Source organism: Dasypus novemcinctus, chromosome 31 (genome assembly GCF_030445035.2).
Source record: "Dasypus novemcinctus isolate mDasNov1 chromosome 31, mDasNov1.1.hap2, whole genome shotgun sequence".
NCBI lineage: Eukaryota > Metazoa > Chordata > Mammalia > Cingulata > Dasypodidae > Dasypus > Dasypus novemcinctus.
This window is the reverse complement of record NC_080703.1, coordinates 23483213-23503655: the sequence shown is the minus strand read 5'-3', so window position 1 is coordinate 23503655 and position 20443 is coordinate 23483213. Positions and strand designations below refer to the sequence as shown.

Genomic DNA, 20443 nt, shown 5'->3' with positions numbered 1-20443 from the left:
ATTGTTTTCTAGAACATGCATTTAGGGGTATGATAGTCTTGAGAACGATTCCTTAAAAACTCATTTCCATTGTGCATCCTTTATAAAATGGCATTTACTAAAAAGCCTGGGTGAGGCTTGGTAACTGGTGAATTTTGCTGTAGGTTAATTATGTGAGAACTTTGCTTTTTGGGGACACATTATATATTATCTATGTGTTTTCTTTTGTGGTGATTAGTTTCATTAGAAAGGGAGCTTCCACTCTCCTTCTGTTACCGGATTTTGTTTAGGTTCTTGGCTATGCTGAGAAATGAATTTCAAGAGCACGCCGGGTGAGTTAGGCCAGTAATTTATTCAGGTAGGAAGGAAAGAGAAATGGAAGAAAATAACAGATGAGGGGTCCCAGGTTGAGAGGAAGGAGTTGAAAAGTGATAAAGCAGGATGAATTATAGACTACAATTCCCCATTATAGGTTATAAATCCCCAGGTTTTACTTGCGTGGCTACATGGCAGAGGAAAAATGGCGAGAGCAGCGTGGAGGGCAGGAACGGGTCCAGGGGCAAGAGAGCGGGGTGAGAGTGCTCAGAACTCGCAGTTTGCTTTATAAACTATTAATTATTCCACCCCTTTGCTAATGGCAGGGGAGGGTTCCAGCTCTTTTGCTGTTTTGATTGATTACCCTACCCATCAATCCCCTAGTGAGGACCCAATGATAAAGCCCCTAGAAATATCTGGGGCTTTTCCTTGCTCCCAGAAATTGTCTTTGTTCTGGATAGCAGAATCTTGAGGGTGGGGGTCCTCCAGCAGCCATGATAGGGTTACTGATGTCCACGTGAACTCTGCCAGGTTCCAGATGCATCTGTTAATTCCCTGTCTTACTAGCCTGCTTCACTTCCATGAAAAAGTCTGGTTGTCAGCTTTCTGAAATTTGATGAGGGAGAATGAAGCTTGGGTATCTCAACAATCATGTGTACAGTCTTTCACAGGATCCCTTTAATTTTGGTATGGCACCTGTATTAGATTAGGTTCAGCTACTTGTGGTTGATCACAATTTAAATCAGTGACTTAAATGTATGAGATTTTGTTCCTGGGCAAAAAGTGGGCAAGTAGGCAGTTCAAAGCTCGTTAGAGCTCAGATTCCTGCCAGCTTTCTGCTCTGTGAAACGGAGAGTATTGTCCTTGTTCTTATGTTTCAAATAGCAGTCATACCCGGGTGCCAGGATGGACGAAGGGACAAAGGAGGCAGAGTACTCCACTTTCAGGATGTTTCCTAAAAAGTGCCCCACAGCGTCTCTGCCCATGTATTATTGGCCTTTATGTCATCATATGTCCACATAGAAGGGATGGTAGGAAAAGGATTTTTTCATGTCGACAGCCATGTGCTCAACTGAAATCCTGGCGTTCTCCTAATAAGAAGAGGCGCGCTAATGATATGGACAGCTTAGCACACCTGTCACAGCCTCTCAGCCCCCACCCTCACCATTAGCATGCTCTGCCCCCCTCCCATTGTCTGGGGAGTAACCTACCCTTAGAGGAGAGGATCTGGGAGTGTGAAGATTTCTTTTAAAGGTTTTCACCCACACCTTCTCTTTCCAGCCTCACAATGAAGTCCTGCAGGCTTTAGAGGTACCTCTTGTTTCTTAATGCAGATCCTTTTCTGGCTTCTCTGGTATGTTTTCTACTTTGTTGGCTCCCTCTCCAGTGGGCAGCTAGATTCCAGCTTGCTCTGCTCTGCTTCATGCATTCACTTTTCCACCTTACACAATTTTGTTGAAATCTCTTGTATACTGTTGTGCCCTTTCCCATTCTCTTTGTTCTTGTGCATTTACATCTTATAATTTTTCCCCCTCATTTTTGTGATGTTTTGGGAGTGAACAGAGAAGGGTATTTATTCATATTTCTATAAATGGAAGAGGGTATCTGTATTTTCAACTCACCAGAATGGGTGTTATCAGTTTATGTTCCCATCAGCAGGAATATGAGTTTTTTATTCCTTCATATCAGTGCAAGCACTCACTGATTAATAATGAAAATTAGTGCTTTTTGTGAATGTTATGGGTGGGTAATGACACATTGTTTTAGTTTACACTGCCCTGGTTTTTTTTTGACTTAGCATCTTATGTTTATTGGCCACTTAGTTTCTTTTTCTATGAATTACCTGTTCCTTCTCTTTGCCCATTTTCTATTGGGTTATTAGTTTTTTCCTTCCTTATTTGCAGGAATGTTCTGGAGATTTATCTGGATATTTATTCTTTTTCTATTATATATGTTGAAAATATCTTTGAATAGGTATTTTGTCTTTTGTGTTTATGGTATCTTCTGTTACACAATTCTTGCAAAACGTGTTATGTTCCTTATAATGAATAGTTAAATTTATTTCATATTCCTAATGTTCCTCTTGACCAGATTTGCAAAAGGTTTAGAACCATCTTTTTCTTTTAAAACGAAGTCTGTGTTTTCTGCTGTCATTCATTTATTTTCCTTTTTTTTTTTTTTTGTATTGAATGATTTACTTTTCCATGTTTTTTTGACCTTTTAATAAATTTTTTAGCACTGTGTTTTTCTCAATCTACTTTGGTTGCATCCTATTGTTTTTAAAATTTTTATTTGTATTTGAAATTTGTAATTTCAGTTTTGCTTTCTGCTTTAATCCAAGAGTCATTTATATAGTGTATGTAAAATTTCTAAACAGATTTGTTTCTCATTCTTTTGTTCCTTTTGTTTTTAATATCCAGTTTGTTGCATTATGGTAGTATTTTCTTTATTAGTAAAACGAAGTTGATGGAACTAGTCTCATGATTTCTGAAATATTTTCCAAGCACTTGCACTTTATAGATGAGGAAAGAGAATATTGATATTCCATTTTACTTCACAAATTTTCTTTACCTTCTCATTACTGGTTTGGGGGTGAAGGTATTGAGATAATATTAGCACTAATGACACTGCTTCAACTTTATAATTAAAAACAAGGATCTGAAAAAAGCAGAACGGGTATAGCTCAGTGGTTGAGTTTTGTGTGTTCAGGGTCCTGAGTTCAATCCCTGATACTCCCCCCTGTCCCCAAAAATGAGGATCTGTGTGAACCACCTTACAGGAGATATTGTATAGACTATAAAGATGAATAAATACATGGTCCCTGGTCTCAACAATTGTCTGTAGTTTTAGACCTTAATCTGGCTCCGTAATTTTATTCTGCATAGACGAATAAAGATTTACAATCTTATTTACTTTTTTGTACTTTGATTTTTCTAATGTTTAGTTAATTAAACAGCGTGTCAAGGCTGTCATCATTCAGTGTAACTTTAAAGAAAATCTGTTCTGCAGTATTTATTTTATATAGGAAGTGTAAGCCCACTTTGCTAACTTTGTGACAGAACTGGACTGAGATCCTGACCTCTTGACTCTGTCTGGTTACTTTCTACCATACTTTGATGCAGTGTGCTTCATTGAAGATTCTATTTTCATGACACTGATAAATTGGATAAGTGGAGGGACGCGGATGTGGCTCAACTGATAGAACATCTGCCTACCATATAGGAGGCCCAGGGTTTGAACCTAGGGCCTCCTGGCCCGTCTGGTGAGCTGGCCCATGTGCAGTGCTGCTGTGTACAAGGAGTGCCATGCCACTCGAGGGTGTCCCCTGTGTAGGGGAGTCCCATGCACAAGGAGTGTGCCCCGTAAGGAGACCTGCCCCACACGAAAAAAGCACAGCCTGCCCAGGAGTGGCGCCGCACAGAGAGCTGATGCAACAAGATGATGCAACAAAAAGAGACAGATTCCCTGTGCCACTGAGAATGCAAGCAGAACACAGAGAACATGCTGCGAATGGACGCAAGAGAGCACAATGAGGGGGGAAGGGGAGAGAAAAAGGAATTGAATAAATGGAGAAGTGTGAAGATAAGGTTCAGGAAGGCTCCGTTAATGCCAACTATATTGGGCCCAGCTCTTCTTATTTTCTGTCTGGTTGATAGTCAAGAGTTGCACAGTCCTAAATAACAGACTGAAACTATATAGGGTAATGTGTGATTTGCACTGTAGTATCACTTTGGCCAGAGTGTTTTGGTTGTTCTTGAGATCCACACCTCCCCCTAAAAAAATCATTTCTATAACTAGAATTTCAAATGGGAATTTATCCTAAACCTGATTATCATATATTCAGTGATACGTATTTTCTAGTTTTTTTCTCCCATGAGTTTTTTTTTTTAATTTTTATTTTGATAGCATATATATAACATAACATTTGCCATTTAAACCTTTTTAAGTGTACAATTCAGTGGTATTAATTACTTCCACAATGTTATGCTACTATCACAACCATCCGTTACTAAAATTGTTTCATCACCCAAAGCACATATCCATTGCGCAATAACTTCCTATTCCTCCTCCACCATCACTAACCCCCAGACACCTCTAATCTATTTTCTGTTTTTATGGATTTGCTTACTCTAAGTACTTCATATAATGGCATCATATAGAACTTTTGCTTCTGACTTATTTCACTCAACATGATTTTTCAAGGTTCAACCATGTCGTATATATCAGAACTTCATTCCTCTTTAAGGCTAAATAGTATTCCACTGTATTATATATCCCATTTAGTTGATCCATTCATTTGTTGGTTGAAATTTGGGTTAGCCCCCATGAGATTTTAAAATTGAACCGTTAAACATATTTTTCCCAAATGATTGAGTCTTCTAAAATATTGGAGAACAAATAAAAGCATTTTTATATGTGCTAGCAGAGTAATCTGTGGTTACTATTTATTACAAATGTCCTGTGTGTCCAGGCAGTAGTTTATGAATTTAGTATGTATTGTATCACTTTTTACACTTATGTGAATTATTAGCCTCACTTTAGGAAGGTTGATGAGATTGAATAACTTGTAGACGATATTCAGGGTTGTCTGACTTGAGAAGCCTGACCTTTACCCACTGTGCCATAATTCCTCTTAAGTATACTTAGGAAGTTATTGCTGATAAAATATTTCACTTATATAAATTAAAATCTATAAAGATGCAGATTCTTTGAAACATTTCCCACAATGTACTGTTTGCCAACCATCTGGCTTAGCATATGGATTTTCCATCGTCTTTAACTGTAGAAAACCTGTGGACTAGGTCGGTCTACTTTGTTAGAGGTAGATCCTGGATTAGAGTCTACTGACACTTTAAAGACTTATATAAGTGATAAGAAGAGTGGTATGATAGATTCTCAGGTTTCTAGTAGTTTCCAGAGAACTTTGATATCTCAGATCTGGGTTGAACCATTAGGGAAGACAGATGGAGGAATTATCAAAGGAGTAGTTTATTGTACTTGAGACTCTAGAAATAGCATTTTGACTGTGGAAAATGCAGTTAGCAATGGCTGCTTTCATTTACAACTGTTTCCCCACACAACTTGAGTTTTGAGAGTTGACCACAAAAGATTTGCTGTAAAGAGAGTAGGTATTAAAAATAATTCAGGGGAAACGGACTTGGCCCAGTGGTTAGGGCGTCCGTCTACCACATGGGAGGTCCGCGGTTCAAACCCCGGGCCTCTTTGACCCGTGTGGAACTGGCCAGTGCGCAATGCTGATGCGCGCAAGGAGTGCCGTGCCACGCAGGGGTGTCCCCCGCGTAGGGGAGCCCCATGCGCAAGGAGTGCGCCCGGAAGGAGAGCTGCCCAGCGTGAAAGAAAGTACAGCCTGCCCAGGAATGGCGCCGCCCACACTTCCCGTGCCGCTGACGACAACAGAAGCGGACAAAGAAACGAGACGCAGCAAATAGACACAGAGAACAGACAAGGGTGGGGGTGGGTGGGGGAATTAAATAAATAAATCTTAAAAAAAAATAATTCAGGGAAGCGGACTTGGCCCAGTGGTTAGGGCATCCGTCTACCACATGGGAGGTCCGTGGTTCAAACCCCGGGCCTCCTTGACCCGTGTGCAGCTGGCCCATGCACAGTGCTGATGCACTCAAGGAGTGCCGTGCCACGTAGGGGTGTCCCTGTGTAGGGGAGCCCCACGTGCAAGGAGTGTGCCCCATAAGGAGAACCACCCAGCGTGAAAGAAAGTGCAGCCTGCCCAGGAATGGCGCCGCACACCCGGAGAGCTGACACAAGATGATGCAACAAAAAGAAACACAGATTCCTGTGTCGCTGACAACAGCAGAAGTGGACAAAGAAGAACATGCAACAAATAGACATAGAGAACAGACAACTGGGGCTGGGGGGGAAGGGGAGAGAAATAAATAAATAAAAATCTTAAAAAAAAAATAATTCAGTGCATTCCATTTACTTTTAGTCTGTCTGCTTTCCCTGATCCATTTGCACAGCATCTAGCTTCATCTCTTATTTCCTTCCTTGCTTACTCTATAGAAGGAGTTGGCTAACTAAGACCTGTCCACTCCCTGGTTTTGCAGGATCTCTGGAATTACTCCAGTGGGTTAGCACACTGTAAGCCTTGGAGACCCAGATGAGTTATCCCCTGCTGTCTCCAGTGTCTCCCTTTGGCCAGTGGCTGTGCATCACTGCTGCTCAGGGCTTGGCATGGTGCCATCTATACATTGGAGACGTCACTTTTGGTCACAGTTTGACACCGAAAGGTGGAATTTCCATCTGGCAATTGGTGACTCAGCAAATTGTATGTGCCAGCTATATCAGCTGCCTAAGTACAAAGGGCCAGTCCCCGGGAAGGAAGTGGGTGTGCTGGAATCTGGGGCGGAAGGTGAAACTGACTGCAGTGACCTCTACCCACTCCCTAAGTCCCTCTCCTTCAGACTGGAAACTTCCAGTAGGGCAGTGGTTCTTAACCTTTTTGTTCACCGACCCCTTTGCCCGTCAGGTGAAAACCACAGACCCCATACTAAGGCCACACTGTACTGTGTATTATTTAATAAATGCATCACACCCATACCAACATGTCCCCACAGGAATATTGTTTTTTTGGATCTCAATTCAAGCTCACTTACCCCTTGTCAAGAACCCCTGCTTTGGGGGAATAGCTCCAGCTGATGGCACTTGGTTAGCTGTTGTAGCTCATGCCCACCATCCAAGACAGCTCAACCCATTGTGAAAGGGTGGGACAGGGCAGGGCAGGAGTTTTCTCTCGTTATATAAGTACCTACACCCTATCCTGCATTTTGCCTTTTGACTGGCAAAGCCTAAAATAGCCCTTGTGTCATAAAAGTTTGCCAGCTTCTTGCTTTATGTCTGTGTAGCACACGGTCACCTCAGGGTCTTGAAACTTGCTGTTCCCTTAAGAGCAGTTCTGTGGTCGCTCTTGTTCAAAAGAGATTCTCAAAACATAAGGAGTGGTAGAAAAGTTACTTTTTCAAAACTGTTTTATTGATTTATTTGCTAGGAGCTAGTGATAAAACTGAGCAGACCCAGTCTCTGCCCTCATGGAGCTTAGAATCCTTGTAGGGGATAAAATGAAACATAATCCTACAAATAAGTATATGATTACGAATCGTGGTAAGTTCCATGACGGAGAAGTTTGGGGGCCTAAGAGATTATAAATGAAGGGGGGTGCTGTTAAAAATGGGGCCAGATTTGATTGCTTTTTATTGTTTCTGCTAGCACCATGGGCCATCATCCTCTCTTGACTTGATTACTGCAGTAACCCCCTGTTTTCCTAGCTGGCATTGCACCCCTGCAGTCACTTTCCTACATGGCAGCTGTAGTGATCCTGTTAAATTCGCCTGTGTCACTTTTTTTTTTTTAAAGGGGGTTGAACCCAGGACTGTGTTCATGGGAAGGGGGTGCTCAACCACTGAGCTGTAGGTGCTTCACCACTGAGCTACATCCACTCCCCAGTGAGAGTTGGATTTTCATTTGTTTGTTTTTAGGAGATACTGGGGATTGAACCCAGGACCTCGTACATGGGAAGCAGACACTCAACCACTTGAGCTACATCTGCTCCTTGCTGTGTCACTTTTCTGTCCAAACCCTCTGATTCCTTTCTCAGACTTTTCAATAAAGGCCAAAATTCTTAATAGTTGCATGCAAAGCATCATTATTCCTTTGAGTTCATCTATTATTTTCTCTCTTGCTCACTCTCTGGCCTCATTGGCCTCTTTACCATGCCAGGTACATTCTTAAGCATACTCTTTTTTTTTTCATTTTTAATTTTTTTAAACAAATCAGTTTTGTTGGTACATATTAATAAAGCATATAATTCATCCAAAGTGTACAATATTTTTTCAGATTTATTTCTCTCCCTTTCTCTCTGTTGTCTGCTCTCTCTGTCCATTCTCTGTGTGTTCTTTTGTGTCTGCTTGCATTCTTGTCATGTGGCACCAGGAAACGGTGTCGCTTTTTTTGTTGCGTCATCTTGCGTCATCTCTCCGTGTGCGGCGCCACTCCTAGGCAGGCTGCACTTCTTTCACATGGGGTGCATCTCCTTGCGGGGCACACTCCTTGTGTGTGGGGCACCCCTACGCAGGGGATACCCTGCGTTGCACGGCACTCCTTGCGCGCGGCGGGACTGCGCCTGGGCCAGCTCACCACGTGGGTCAGGAAGCCCTGGGTATCGAACCCTGGACCCTCCGTATGGTAGGCGGACATGCTTTCAGTTGAGCCCACAACCACCTCCTAATCAGTGGTATTTGGAATACTCACATAGTTGTGCATTCATCACTTCAGTCATTATTAGAGCATTTTCAATATTTCAAGAATAATAAAACAAAAACCAGACAAGTAAATAAAATTCTTCACCTCTCATTCTCTCTCTCTTTCCCCTGCTGTACATAACTGCTATTTCTGCCTATTCATGCACAATTATTTATTTATTCAGTTTTATTGAGATATATTCACATACCATATAATCTATCCAGAGTAATCAGTGGCTTTTAGAACAATCACAATGTTGTGCATTCATCACTACAAAAAATTTTAGAACGATTTCATTACTCCAGAAAGAACAACTGCACACCCATTAGCATGCCTTCCCCAGCCCTACGTAACTACTAATCAAGTTTCATCTTTATAAATTGATTATATTTACATTTTATATAAATGGGATCATACAATATGTTACACAATATATTTTGCTCAAGTAACACAAGCAATATTTGTCCTTTCGTGTCTGGCTTGATTTACTCATTAAAATGTCCTTCAGGTTCATCCATGTTGTCGTATGCTTTATGACTTCATTTCTTATTACAGCTACCCAGTATTCCATTGTGTGAATACACCATAGCTTGTTTATCCATTCATCATTTGATGGACACTTGGGTGGGTTATTTCTGGCTTTTGGCAATTATTAATAATGCTGCTGTGAACATCGGTGTGCAGATGTCTGCTCATGTCGCTGCTTTCACTTCTTCTGGGTATATACCCAGTAGTGGTATTGCAGGGTCACGTAGCATCTTAGTCTGCCAAAGGGGTGCTGATGCTGATACCAGAACTCTGTTGACTTTTTTTTTTTTAAGATTTATTTTTTATTTATACTTTTATTTATATCTGCCCGGCTAATTCCATCACCTCTTTTATGACTCCTATCCCTCTTTAAAAGTTTTTGTAAAATTTTCATGTTGTCAAATGACCGTGTTATTTAAAACTGCAGCCTTTTGCCCCCATTCCGTACCCGTGTCTTATCCCCCTTTTTGTTTTTCTTTGTAATACTTATCATTATCTAGAATACTATATATTTTACTTGTTTATCTTGTTTATTGTCTGTCTTCCCCTCTAAAGGTAAAGCTTCACGAGGACACACACTTTTAAATGTTTTATTTACTGCTAAATTCCTATATCCTAGAACTGTTTGGCACATAGTAAGCTGCTGGAATATATTTGGTGAATGAATGAATGAGGAAAGGCTTCTGTGAGGACATGTCAGTCTGTACAAGAAATGTGAGAACTGATGATGGGGAGTTTCCAAATAAGGAGAAAAATACAGGTGAAGGCCCTGAGTTAAAAAGAATAGAGTTCAGTGACTAGATTCATAGTGAATATTGTGAGATGAAACTGGAGAGTTAGATGGCGACAAGAAAATGCAACACAAAGTTTTTTGGGTGTAATTATAATTATAATGGGGAGCGATTAAAGGGCTTAGAGCACTTAATACTTCAGAATTTATTTCCTAAGGAAAAGGATACTCCTACATAACCACAGTATAACTTTCCAAAACAGGAAATTTAAATTGATTTATTATTACACCATTTAAGCCATAGAACTAACTTGAAGTTCACTGATTCTCACAATAGTGTTGTCTGTAGGTCCAGGATCTAAGCCAGGATCATGTGTTACATTTAATTGTCATGTGTCTTTAGTCTCCAATTTGGAACAATTTTTCAGTTTTTCCTTATCTTTCACAACCTTGACATTTTTGAAGAGTATAAGCTATTTTACTTTGCAGAATGTCCCTCCGTACAACAGTTTGCCTGATATTTATGGTTTATTCATTTTGGGGAAAGAACCCCACAGAAGTGATGGCTATGTTTAGTGCACATCAGGAAGAACATGATGTTGATTTGTCCCCTTACTGGTAATATTCATTTTTATCACTTGACTAAGATGGTGTCTTCCAAGTTTCTCAACCTTACAGATAATAAGTATGTTGTACTTAGTAATAAGTATTTTGAGGGGAGATACTTTGAGAATGTCAATATCGTGTTCCTCATCAAATGTTCATGTTTTATGAAAAATAGCATTAGAGAGGACGTGGAGAAATAGGAACATCTGTTCACTTTTGGTGGGAATGCAAAGTGGTGTGGCTGCTGTTGCAAACAGTTTGGTGAGTCCTCAGAAAGTTAAGTATAGAATTACCATATGACCCGGAAGTCCGACTTCTAGGTATATACTCAAAAGAATTGAAAGCAAAACTGAACCAGATAGTTACACACTGGTGTTCATAGTGGCATTATTCACAGTTGCCAAAAAATGGGACCAACCCAAGTGTCAAACAGCAGATGAATGGATAAGCAGAATGTGGTATATACATATGTTTTAGTTTGCTCAAGTCTACCAATGGAATATACCAGAAATGTATTGGCTTTTATAATGGGGATTTTTAGGGTAAAAGTGTAACGGTTCCAGGTCTGCAAACATGTTCACATCAAGGCATTATCAGGGATGTGTTTTCACACAGGTCAGTTGCTGGGTGGATCCTGGGCTCCTGTCACATGGCAAGGCAAAATGGCAGCTCTCTGGGTCTCTGCCTTTTCCTCCAGGCCACTTTCTCTTGGTGCTCAGCTGTGGGTGATGAAACTCATCTTCACCTTTGAGCTGCTCTGTGGGTCTAGCCTGTCCGGGGCTTCTTTCCATGCCTCTGTGCTCTGCTGATTTAGAGCACACATACACTGCCTTCAGCCTCTGGGACTCCTCTCAGCCTTTTGGGGCTTCTTTGTCTTTCTGCGACTGCAGGCGATCTTCTCTCTCACTTGACAGCATCAAAATGGCAGCTGTTTCTCTGTGTTTCAGGTTTCAGTTCTCAGTGTATTTAAGACCCCAGCAAAAAGGCAGAGACCTCATCTGGGTCATGCCTCACCATGGAGTGCAGTTAAAGGCCCTAAACCGATGTAATCAAAAGTGATCTAATTAAAGGTCTCTTAAATGGATCTGATCAAAATGCAGCATCTATACAATGTATACAGGCACAGGAATGGATTAGCTTAAGGACATAACTTTTCTGGGGTCCATCAAAGACATATCAGGACAGCATACAATGAGTATTATTCAGCCATGAAGAGGAATGGAGTTCGATACAGCAAGCAACATGGATGAACTTTGAAGACATCGTATTGAATGAAATAAGCCAGACACAAAACGGCAAATATTGTATGATCTCAATGATGTGAAATAATTGGAATAAACACATTCATAGAGTCAGAAACTGGAATACCAGGATGTCGGGCCAGGATAATGGGGGTAAAGAATGGGGGGTTAATGCTTAGTTGGTACAGAATTTCTCTTTGGGGTGATGGAGAAGTTTTGGTGATGGATGGTAGTGATGATAACAGCATTGTAAAAGTAATTAACATCACTGAATTATATATTTGAATGTGATTAGAAGGGGGAAATTTTAGGTTTCATATGTTACTAGAATGAAAATTTAAAAACTACTAAAGGATTGTAAAAGCACATTGGACTCTTCTTAAACATGGAGTGTAGTTAATAGTACTATTATAATATTCTTTCATAAATTATGACAAAGATAACCATACTAGTGCAAAGTGTTAATAAAGGGAAGGGGGAAGGTAATATGGGAACCTATATTTTCTGCATGAGTTTTCTGTAAACCTGCAACTTCTTTATTAAAAAAAAATTAAAAAAGCCTTCCACGTTTTAGCATCCTTTGATTAGATTTTTATACTCTGAAGGGTGCCAAATGACAATTTCTCTTACATTCGTTTCTTCTGGATTTATTAGTTTGCGTTCTAATATAGGGTAGAGTTTTCCCTTTTCACCTATTTATTTTATTTACATCAGTTTGGTGTTCTTATTTTCCTCAGTGGGTTATAATTCATTACTGTTGCTTATTTATTGGCCATTGGGAGCCCTTCCAGCTAGTTTCTGTGTCCTTTTGAAATGGCCTCATCATTTTTTAAATACTTCTTTCTTTCTGGCATAGCAAGATGCTTTAGGTTCATTTTGAATTTTCCCTGCCTCAACCTTTTTCCATTTTTCTAAGGAGCAATGATTTCTATTAATACCTAGTATTATTCAGCTGGACGCTAGGTATGCTTATTGCTAGTGAGGTGTCATTGCTTCTAGGTCGTCTCATTCATGTAAATGAATACATTTAGGAAATACATACATACATTTATACTAGTTTTTATATTTCTCCACTATATTAAAAACATTAGTTGACACTGATATGCTGCCAGTTCAACCCCAATCGAAGAGTATTCTAGCCTTCTTCCCATATTTCTAATTCTGTTCTCTGACAGTGAGAAAACTGGCTTCTACTCTCATCAGTGTATTTATCTATTTACTCATTTTTTCCCTCTTCATAACAAAACTTGTGGCTGCGGCAGCCAAAAGCTTGATTTCAGACATGTTCTTCCACTCCCCACCTTCACCCCCATCTGAAAACTTGGCCACCAAAATACCAATGAATAGATTGCCCTGTTGGAAGGGGAGCGTATAAGGGTAAGGAGGAAAGACTAGAAGCTTGGCCTTGCCCACTCCCGCTCCCAGGTTTACTGGCTGAAAGCTCATCCTGATGAGGGGAAGCCTGCCTCATGTTTAATAAAGGTCATTCGTGCTGCTGTGTGGAGATTAGATTTGAAAAGAAACGAGAAAGGAGACAGGTTGGCTAGGAATCTTTTGGATTAGAAAACCTGGAAGAGAGGGTGGCAGCTTTGCTGAGCTGGTGGCAGTGCTGGCCATGGCCGGAGGGAGACATACCCAAATGTGTTTGAAAGTGGGTAAACCTGTTTTTAAATGAGCAGTTTGCCAGAGATATTAATTTTTCAAATGGGTAGAAAGATATCCTAAGAAGAAAAAGTATTGTAAGAAATAGATTGATTTCCTGGGCAGATGTTAGTTTACTTTTAGCCAAAAGTATTAAATAAAATATATTTCTGTGGTGGTGGGTATAATTTTTTGTTTACAGTGTTTTCAGTGCTTTCATTTTAGTTCCTGGTTAACCATTACCCTTAAAATAGCCAGTAGACTTTTTGACTTGTGGGACACTCAAAGTAAGCAGTTTTTGTTTATTCTTAAACCACTTGTGTTGGCCTAAATATTTATGTATGTAATATTTAGCTCTGGCAATTATTAATTTTGGTCTGTTTTTTAGATACTATGATCAGATTTGTTCCATTGAACCCAAATTTCCGTTTTCTGAAAATCAGGTAAGTCATTGATTCCCCCACCCCACCAAGATGGCTCCCTTGTCTCTTTGCTCATTTTGTGTTTGTTGTCTGTCTGTGTTTTCTTTAGGCACATAGGAAACTGAATCTGGGACCTCCCATCTGGGAGGCAGGTGCCCAACTGCTTGAGCCACATCTGCTCCCTGCTCATTTTGCTTTTGTTCACTGCTCATTGTTTTGGCTCGATGTCTGCTCGCTGTTTGTCTTCTTTAGGAGGCACTGGAAACTGAACCAGGGACCTCCCATGTGGAAGGCAGGTGTCCAACTGCCTGACCACATCCACTCCCCAAGTCATTGATTTTAATTTGTTTTCGTGGTATATGGTAATGGCAAGCCACCCATTTCCTTCCATCTATTTTGTTATTTTATCGAAATAAGTGATGCTTCTTCACTCTCTTTGGGTTTCTGTAATGAGTCAGTTTTATAGACATTAGAAACTTTAGGCCCAGCTGAATGAATCTGTTTCCTGCTGAAAAACTGGTCTTCTGGAATTCCATTTATGCCATTCATTGATCAATTCTAGGGTTATGTAGAGCATTGTACTGCATTTTATATCAAAAGGCTTTGTTGACTGAGTAATATAATCTCATATATCCTTCCCCTGTACCTTTATAGAATTCAGCAGGAAACAGTAATTCAGGAATTATTAGTCAACAGTTTATGTACTTTAAAATTACTGGCACAAATTACATTTGCATGTAAAAGTTACAAATGCTGTTACATGATTAGATGTGTTGCAATCTAGCAGTGTCAACCTTGTTCTCTCTTAAAGGCTAGATGTTGAAAGTACTGATAATTTCTTAGTCTTATTTGGGAAACTTGTTAAAAGTTTTAAATTTGTAATGTACCTGTTAGTTTTAAAATAAGAAGTATTTTAACCATTCTTGTATTAACGTTTTTACAGGTGAAATAATATATTTGAGATTTCCTTTAAAATACTCCAGGAAAAAAAGTTTGTGTCTATAGGTGGGTGGTGGTGGGGAGTGGAGGGTTGATGAACCAAGAAGCACAAAAAGTTGAAGCTGGTGAAGAGTATATATATGGGGCTTAATTATATTATTTCTACTTTTGTGATTGGAAATTTTCCTAATACAAAGTTACAAAATTTTTGTATTAGCTCACACTAAATAATTTAAATGAGGCTGTTGTTTTTAACTTTGTTATGTGGAGCAGAGTGCATTAAGTAATTTTTTTAATTAAGTTTTTTTTGACATGTAACATATATATAGAAAAATGAACAAATTGCGTATCCCTTGAATCTTCTGAAAGTGGATATGCTAGTGTAACCACTTCCCAAATAGAGAAACAAAGTATTATCTCATTCATTTCCTAAAGATGACCATTCTCTTCCTGCCATCATAGCTGTTTTTTAATTTTATCTTCTGAGAAGTCTCTGGTATTTACTTTGTTGCCTTTGCTTCTCTTGGATTATTTGACAAGCATTTATCGAGTGCCTTCTCCATTTATAAAGATGAATAAGAGAATGTTTTGTGGAGAAGACAAAATATATATATAATTACTGAGGCAGAATGACCATTTGAAATATCCTAATGTCAATATTTTTTTTCCCTTTCAAATGTATTGTGGAAAAAGGTTAGAGAAGAAAATATTGTAGATAGTTGAAGCTTTGGTCCTTTTTACTCATTCTGGAATTTTTTGAGAGCACACTCTATTTTAATGAGATTCTGGAAGGTAACAATTTTCTGTTTTCTTTTTCTATCCAGATCTGCTTGACATTTACCTGGAAGGATGCTTTTGATAAAGGTTCACTTTTTGGAGGCTCTGTAAAATTGGGTATGTAGTGCTTTTAAAAATAAAATGATTGGAAACTTGGTCTAAGCATTGAATTATATTTAAAAAGTTGCCCTCCTAATTATTATCTGTGAATACTAATTTTTTTCTGATCTTTTTTACTTTTTAACTGTACTTTTAAAGTAATTTCCAAATATTTCTAGAGAGCCAAACCTTGCCAGGCACTGTCCTAGATATAAAAATGAATAAGATACTGTCTGCCTTTTCATTTGTACTGAGACTGGTTGAGAAGACATTTGACCATTCCAAAATGTCATATGTACTATATAAGTCTGTGAACAAACTTCAGGAGCAGAGATGAGGAAGCACTTAATTTTGCCTGCTGAAAGCAAGGGATGTTTGAGTTAGGCTTTGAAAGATGAATTTATTTTTTTCTAGGTAGAAAATAAAATTACAGGAACATCTTAACTAAAAGTGCGTAAATGTGAAGTTTTTTCTTTTACCAGCTTGGGCAAGTTGGTCATTTCTGTGTCAGTTTTCTCATCTGTGAAGTGGGTGATTCTGTTTCTGTTATTGAGTTCTTGTGTGGATTAAATGAGTGAATACATATAAAGTGCTTAGAACAGTGCTCAGTATGTACTAGTTTCAGTGAATAATAGCTATATAAAAATATATATAATATATAATACATATGGCTTATTTATGTATAATACTTCGTACATATTATATAGCACACATTAATATAGTTAATATAATATATTGTTATGGCTTACAACCATAGATTGAATTTGGGGTTATGGAGGGTGATAAGATTGGAAAGTAGATTGTTGAAGAGTTGGAAATGTTTTACTCCTGAATTTGAGCTTTCGTCTTTTATATTAATGGCTAACATTTAGTGAGCACTTATCCACTCAGGTACTGTGGGAAGGGCTTTACATATATTTTCTTACTAAACTCTCGTAATTGCCCAGTGAGGAAAGGCACTATTATTACCAGTTGAGACACTTGTTTAGAAAGATTAAGGAGATGAATCTTTCTGAGATTCTATGGTGTGGATGTAATGAAGCTGGAACATCAATCTAGAAAACCCAGCTCCAGCGATGGAGGGAAACAGACCAGTTAGGAGGCTGGCTAGAGAAGATAGAGAATGTGGGTTTGAGAGAGATTTCACAGGTGGAATTGACTGATTTGCTGTCACTCAGAGGGAAGAGTAGGAGTTGAGGGTTGACTCTGAGATTTATAACCTGGTTTGACCTGTTGGATCTACAGATACTACTGCTGAGTACTTCCTGAGCTGTGTCGTGGAAGATGCAAGGATAGAGACGTGCTGAGAATCTTCTGGTTAGGTGGAGGTGGAAGAAAATCATTTGTTGGTTAGATAAGACATGCTTTAGGCAGGTTGTTACCTGTGGATAGAAATTTCTTTGACATTTGAAAATACGGATTTAAAGCTCAGAAGAGGTGGCAATTTGGGAACTAATAACGATTAGGTGGTAATAAATTTATCCCCTCTGATAGACTGTAGACTGAGAAAAGGACGAAAGCCAGAGCCAGGAGTATTACTGTTCAGCCCAATTAGAGAAAGAAGTTCCCAGGCATGAAGTTGAGAAAGAGCTTCAGTTCTCAGAGAAATCAGGAATGATAGAGCCATTGAAGTGAATGCAGGAAGAATTTAAAAAGTGATGCAAATCTGGCCAGATGTTAGAATTACCTGGGGAAAAATTTAAAGATAAGAATGCCAGATGTGGTAGGACAAAATTTGAGGGTGGGGCATCAGAATTAATACCTTTGTAAACATCTCCAGGTAATTGTGGCAGAGGCCAATCATGTAAGAGTGTAGAAGATGCTGGAACTGGCAGTGAGAGAAGTTTCAGTAGGGGCACGCTGAAGAAGCCAGATTGTACCAGGTCGAGGGGTAGATGGGAGGTGATGAAATGGAAACAGCCAATATGAGTTGCTTGTTTCAGGAATTTCATAGTGAAGATTTGGGAACAAAGGGTTAGGCAAATTTTCTTGAGGTGTAGGCAAGGTCAAGAAAAGCATTTTTAGTGCTTTTGTGTTTAAGTAGGCTGAGAATAAGGAGCAGATGGTGGGAGAACTAGAAAATCCTTGAATGAGATTAATTATGTGAAGAACAAAGTTCCTGGAAGAAGTTGGGAGCAAAAAATTGAGAGCATAAATAAAGCAGAAGGTAGTTCACCAAGTCATTCATAGTATCAACAATCAGGGTTAAATGTTCGTCATTAGTTGTGTCTTGGTTAAATAAAGCATGGACCACCATCCATTCTTGAGAATATTCTTGAGAATACTGTGCAGTTTTTTAATACCAAGAATGATAATGCAGATATATATTGACATGTGATGCTATATCCATGGAATTATTGAATGCAAGTTCTGTTACAGATCAGAACTGTTGCATTATACAACACCAGGGGCCCCTGAGTGGGCTGCATGGGACAGCAGTATAAATGTTGCTCCTGGATTTGTGCAATTCAACAGCTCAAGTATGGTCTCCCATTTATGAAGAACCTTGTTTACAAACATACGTGTGGTTAACCTGTGAAATTATTCACCAAAAGATTAACTTTTTACTATTGGTGATTTTTAAATTTATTTTCTTTTGTAGTTTTTTTACAATATTGTTTGAACTTTAGGAAAACTATGATCAAGTTGTTTTCATTTTGAAAAACTGTGAACAAGAGGAGCTCAGATATAAACCAGGAATAGAGTTGAATATTAAGAAAAAAGAACCCTTTGAAGAAAGGAGAATTGAAGATTTATTAAACAAAATGGATGATCAAGTGCTTTTTAAGATTAGATGTGGTAAAAGAAATCATAAAGGAAAAAAGGATCAATAAATTTAATTACCAGAACAAAAAAACTTTTCACAAAATCTCTTATATGTGAGAAATTATTAAGATAAAATCACAAACTTGGCCTGGGATAATAGTGTTTATGGGAAATAAAATAGATCAGGATATAGATCTGTTATATAAAGAGCTTGCTGATTTTATCTGTTGCTTGGAATACCTTTTATTTTTCTTGAAGTCCACTGACTTTCTGTCATATAGTGCACCATGTCATATTTAGACTATGACTTTCTTGTACAGCCTTGTGTGGGTGTGTATGTGTGGGTTTTTTTCTTTTTTTTTAAAGAAGTTCTAATTGCTCCTCCACCTTACATATTCTGTGGTTTCATCATGTTCTCAGAATTTTCCAAATGCTCAGTTTTACGAACTTTCTATTTTTCTTGCGTTCCCTTTTCTGAGGGCCCTCCATTATGGCCTCTTCTCATTTTTTGCTTGTATCTGGATGGTTTGCTCTCTCATACTGCTGCATAACTAGCCTGACCTGTTTCCTTGTTTAGAGCCATTTTTTTTTTCCTGGAGATTGTGTCTCTTGTAACTTTCTAGAAAAGAAAGGGCAATTTTCTGAACCCCATCTGAAATGCCTGTATTCTGCCTCACACAGATTTTGTTTGAAATAGCACCGGTTGCTTAAGTCAGAAACCTTGGAGTCATCCTTGGCTCTGTTTAACTTTATTCCCCACATCCAGTTCATCAGATCCTGACAGATTTTCCTTTAGCTCATACTCCAAACCCAGGCACATCTCACTGCCTCTCCTGCCCTCCTGTGTTAGCCACCATTACCTCTCTTCTGAAGTACTGGCTCCTACCCACCTGGTCTTCTGATTCTGCCATTGCTTCCCTATGTTGTGTTCTTCACAGGGGGCAGAGTGGTTCTGTGTTCAAAACTGTTGACTTCCCATCTCACTCAGTAAAAACCAAAGGCTTTTCAGCACAAGTTGGCTCTCTTTTACCTCTTTAGCATCATTGTCTACCAGTGTGTCCCTTGTGCACTCCTTTCTCGTCATACTGGTCTCAGTATAGGTTTCTTGAATTAATTAAACTATGTTTCTTCAACTTGAAGTCATTGCTACCTTTTCTTTTAGTATCCAGCGTTACTGATGACAAGTCTGATATTTGACCTTTTTTAAAAAAATAATTATTTTATTTATTTATTCCCCCTCCCCCCCACCACATCCTTGTTTGTGTTGTCTGCTTAGAGGCATGGGGAACCGAACCCAGGGCCTCCCATGTGGGAGGCAGGCGCCCAACTGCTCGAGCCACATCTCCTTCCCTGTAGATGAACTCTTTTATTTTATTTTATTTTTCTCTTTGGAAGATTTTGAAGATCTTCTTTTTATCCTTTGTGTATTTAGAAATCTCAAAGATCTAATTGGATCTCATTTTATTCTTTGTTTTTTTTTTTAAAGATTTATTTTATTTTATTTAATTCCGCCCCCTCCCCAGTTGTCTGTTCTCTGTGTCTATTTGCTGCATCTTGTTTCTTTTGTCCGCTTCTGTTGTCAGCGGCACGGGAAGTGTGGGCGGCGCCATTCCTGGGCAGGCTGCACTTTCTTTCGCGCTGGGCGGCTCTCCTTATGGGTGCACTCCTTGCGTGTGGGGCTCCCCTATGCGGGGGACACCCCTGCGTGGCAGGGCACTCCTTGCGCGCATCAGCACTGCACATGGGCCAGCTCCACACGGGTCAAGGAGGCCCGGGGTTTGAACCGCGGACCTGCCATGTGGTAGACGGACGCCCTAACCACTGGGCCAAGTCCGTTTCCTTCATTTCATTCTTTGTGTATGGTGTTTCTTGGTAATCCTTTCAATTTGAAGACTCATGTCTCCCTTCAGTCCTTGGTAATTTTCTCTCTTTTCCCAAGAATTCTTTTTTAGTCAGATGTTGGCTGTTCTGAGTTATTCACTCATAAGTCATATATTTTTAAAATTGCTTTGACTTTATGTTCTACTTTTTGGGAGGCTGCATAGATATTAATTTCTTTTTCTTTTAAAGATTTATTTATTTATTCCCACCTCCCCTCCCCACTCCTGCTCTGTTGTTTGCACTCA

At 39.2% G+C, this 20443-nt stretch overlaps 1 protein-coding gene across 2 annotated transcripts in view; it reads left to right on the top strand.

Annotated features, from left to right (window-relative positions):
- PDCD6IP (programmed cell death 6 interacting protein) overlaps positions 1–20443 on the top strand; it is an 87585-nt gene that overhangs the window by 2512 nt on the left and 64630 nt on the right. For both annotated transcript variants that reach the window (XM_004471133.4, XM_004471134.4), the window contains exons 2-3: positions 13703–13757; positions 15500–15569. In XM_004471133.4, coding sequence (XP_004471190.2) covers positions 13703–13757; positions 15500–15569 — 125 coding nt within the window. The remainder of the gene's footprint in view (positions 1–13702; positions 13758–15499; positions 15570–20443) is intronic.